Source organism: Siphateles boraxobius, unplaced genomic scaffold (assembly GCF_051911475.1).
Source record: "Siphateles boraxobius isolate OS27281-9 unplaced genomic scaffold, OSU_SipBor_1 6, whole genome shotgun sequence".
In the NCBI taxonomy this organism is placed as follows: domain Eukaryota; kingdom Metazoa; phylum Chordata; class Actinopteri; order Cypriniformes; family Leuciscidae; genus Siphateles; species Siphateles boraxobius.
In genome coordinates, this window is record NW_027509186.1 from 41,452,501 (window position 1) to 41,455,000 (window position 2,500).

At 42.1% G+C, this 2,500-nt stretch overlaps 1 protein-coding gene across 6 annotated transcripts in view; it reads left to right on the forward strand.

Moving 5' to 3' along the window:
- dgkd (diacylglycerol kinase delta) overlaps positions 1 to 2,500 on the forward strand; it is a 57,212-nt gene that overhangs the window by 30,987 nt on the left and 23,725 nt on the right. For all 6 annotated transcript variants that reach the window (XR_013195733.1, XR_013195734.1, XR_013195735.1 and 3 more), the window contains 5 exons: positions 985 to 1,124; positions 1,211 to 1,295; positions 1,866 to 1,960; positions 2,039 to 2,138; positions 2,248 to 2,500. The exon at positions 2,248 to 2,500 is cut by the window's right edge and continues 24 nt beyond it. Coding sequence is in view for 3 of the 6 variants with exons in the window: in XM_077207109.1 (XP_077063224.1) it covers positions 985 to 1,124; positions 1,211 to 1,295; positions 1,866 to 1,960; positions 2,039 to 2,138; positions 2,248 to 2,500 (673 nt within the window). In the remaining 3 variants the exon portion in view is untranslated. The remainder of the gene's footprint in view (positions 1 to 984; positions 1,125 to 1,210; positions 1,296 to 1,865; positions 1,961 to 2,038; positions 2,139 to 2,247) is intronic.

Below are 2,500 nucleotides of genomic sequence, written 5' to 3' on the forward strand. Positions count from 1 at the left end.
TGCTGATCTGTGGACTTAAAGTCTGTAACTAGTTCATTCATGGCACAATGGTTTCCACGTCAGCGCTGTTTGATCTAATAGAGATCTACGGTTAATAACGGAGACATTTTAATATTTTCTTTGCTTGTACTGCGTTCTGGTAGTGTTTTTTTTGTGCATGCCTCAAAATCAACTTGAGCGCATTTACATTCTTATAAATGTAACATGATTTGCATGTTGCTAAGATGCTAACATGATTACAATGTTATCATGATGCTAACACAATTAGCATGTTAGCATTTTTTAACAAGATGTTAACATGATTAGCATGTTGCTAGCATTATGCTAACATGGTTAAAAAAATTTAAGGAAGATACTAACAATTTACATGTTTTGCTAGCATGATGCTGACATGATTAGTATGTTTTAACAAGATTTTAACACAATTAGCATTTTGCTAACATGATGCTAACAGAAGTAGCATGTTGCTAACATGATTCTAACACAATTAACATGTTGTAAGCATGTTTAAACAAGATGTTAACACAATTAGCATGTTGCTAGCATGATGCTAACATGGTTAGCATGTTTTTAGCAAGATACTAACAATTAGTATGTTTTGCTAGCATGATGCTAACACAATTAGCATTTTGTACACTGGAAATAGTGTACAGAACATTAATAAATCACATGCGCTAATCCTAATATGGCATACTATACACAGGGTGCAACTGGGTTCAGACACATTATCTTTGCTTGTACTGCATTCTGGTGGTGTTTTTTTATGTGCATGCCTCAAAATCAATTTGAGGGCATTTACATTTTTATATATTTACGCATTTATGCATTTGGCTGACACCTTTATCCAAAGCATCCAAGGTTTGCATGTTGTCAGTTCATGCATTTCCTGGGATTCGAAACCTTATGTTGCTAGTGCCATTGCTCGACTGTTTAAGCTGCAGGTGTGTGTCAGGAGGGTTTGATGTTTTGATGTGGGGTCTGCAGTGCCAGCTGGGTGTACTTCCTCTGGGAACAGGAAATGACCTGGCCAGAGTTTTGGGATGGGGCTCAGCGTGCGATGATGACACACAGTTACCCCAGATACTGGAGAAGCTGGAGAGGGCCAGTACCAAAATGCTGGACAGGTCAGTGTGTGTGTGTGTGCTTAAAGTAGCAGTCACAGTGTGTCACAGTCCTTGAATTGAATACTCAACGCTCTTATTTCTCATAGATGGAGTATTATGGTATATGAGACCAAGTTACCACGGCAACACTCCAGCTCCACGGTTACAGAGGACTGCAGTGAGGACTCAGAGGTATGCTGATTTAAAGGGACAGTTATCTCTTCTGATTGGCTGTTCTATGTTTCCTCTCTTCTGATTGCCTGCTTTGTGTTTCCTCTCTTCTGATTGGCTGATCCTTTTCTTTTCTTCTGATTGGCTGTTTTGTGTTTCCTCTCTTCAGATTGACTGCTCTGTGTTTCCTCTCATCTAATTGGCTGTTATGTGTTTCCTTTCTTCTGATTGTCTGTTCTGTGTTTTCTCTCTTCTGATTGGCTGTTCTGTGTTTCTTTTCTTCTGATTGGCGTTTCTGTGTTCCCTCTCTTCTGATTGGCTGCTTTGTGTTTCCTCTCTTCTGATTGGCTGTTCTGTTTCTTTTCTGCTGATTGGCTGTTCTGTGTTTTCTATCTTCTGATTGGCTGCTCTGTGTTTCCTCTCTTCTGGTTGGCTGATCTGTGTGTCCTTTCTTCTGATTGGCTGTGCTGTGTTTCCTCTCTTCTGTTTGCTGTGCTGTGCTTCCTCTCTTCTGATTGGCTATTCTGTGTTTCCTCTCTTCTGATTGGCTGTTATGTGTTTCCTCTCTTCTGATTTGCTGTTTTGTTTCAGGTGCAGCACATTCTGACCTATGAGGACTCCGTTGCTGCTCATCTCTCCAAAATCTTGACGTCTGATCAGCACGCTGTGGTCATTTCCTCCGCCAAGTACGGACAGTATATGTGCATGCTGTGTATTTTTGTTTTTGTGTATCCTGGCTGCTTATCTAAAAGTGTGTTTTTCAGAGTCTTGTGTGAAACAGTTAAGGATTTTGTTGCGAAAGTGGGACGTGCGTATGAGAAGAACACGGAAAATTCAGAAGAATCAGAGGTCATGGCTAAGAAGGTGAGCTGTGATTGGCTATTAGCTGACTTGCTGTTTTGTGATTGGCTTTAGGAGCCTGGAAGTGTTTTGTGATTAGCTGATGAAGTACTCAGGATGTTTTTGTATGCAGTGTGGTGTGCTTAAAGAAAAGTTGGACTCGTTACTGAAAACACTTAACGAGGAATCTCAGGCCACCAGCGTGATGACTGCGCCTCCGCCCACCATCGCCGAAGAGCAGGTTGACGGGGAGGGTGTGGTTTTGGCTCCGCCCACCACCCCGCCAACCATCACGGTTCCTTGTTCTCCTCGACCTCCTGCCGCCATCTTCAAACCGCGAGAGCAGCTGATGTTACGCGCCAACAGCCTGAAGAAAGCCATCAGAC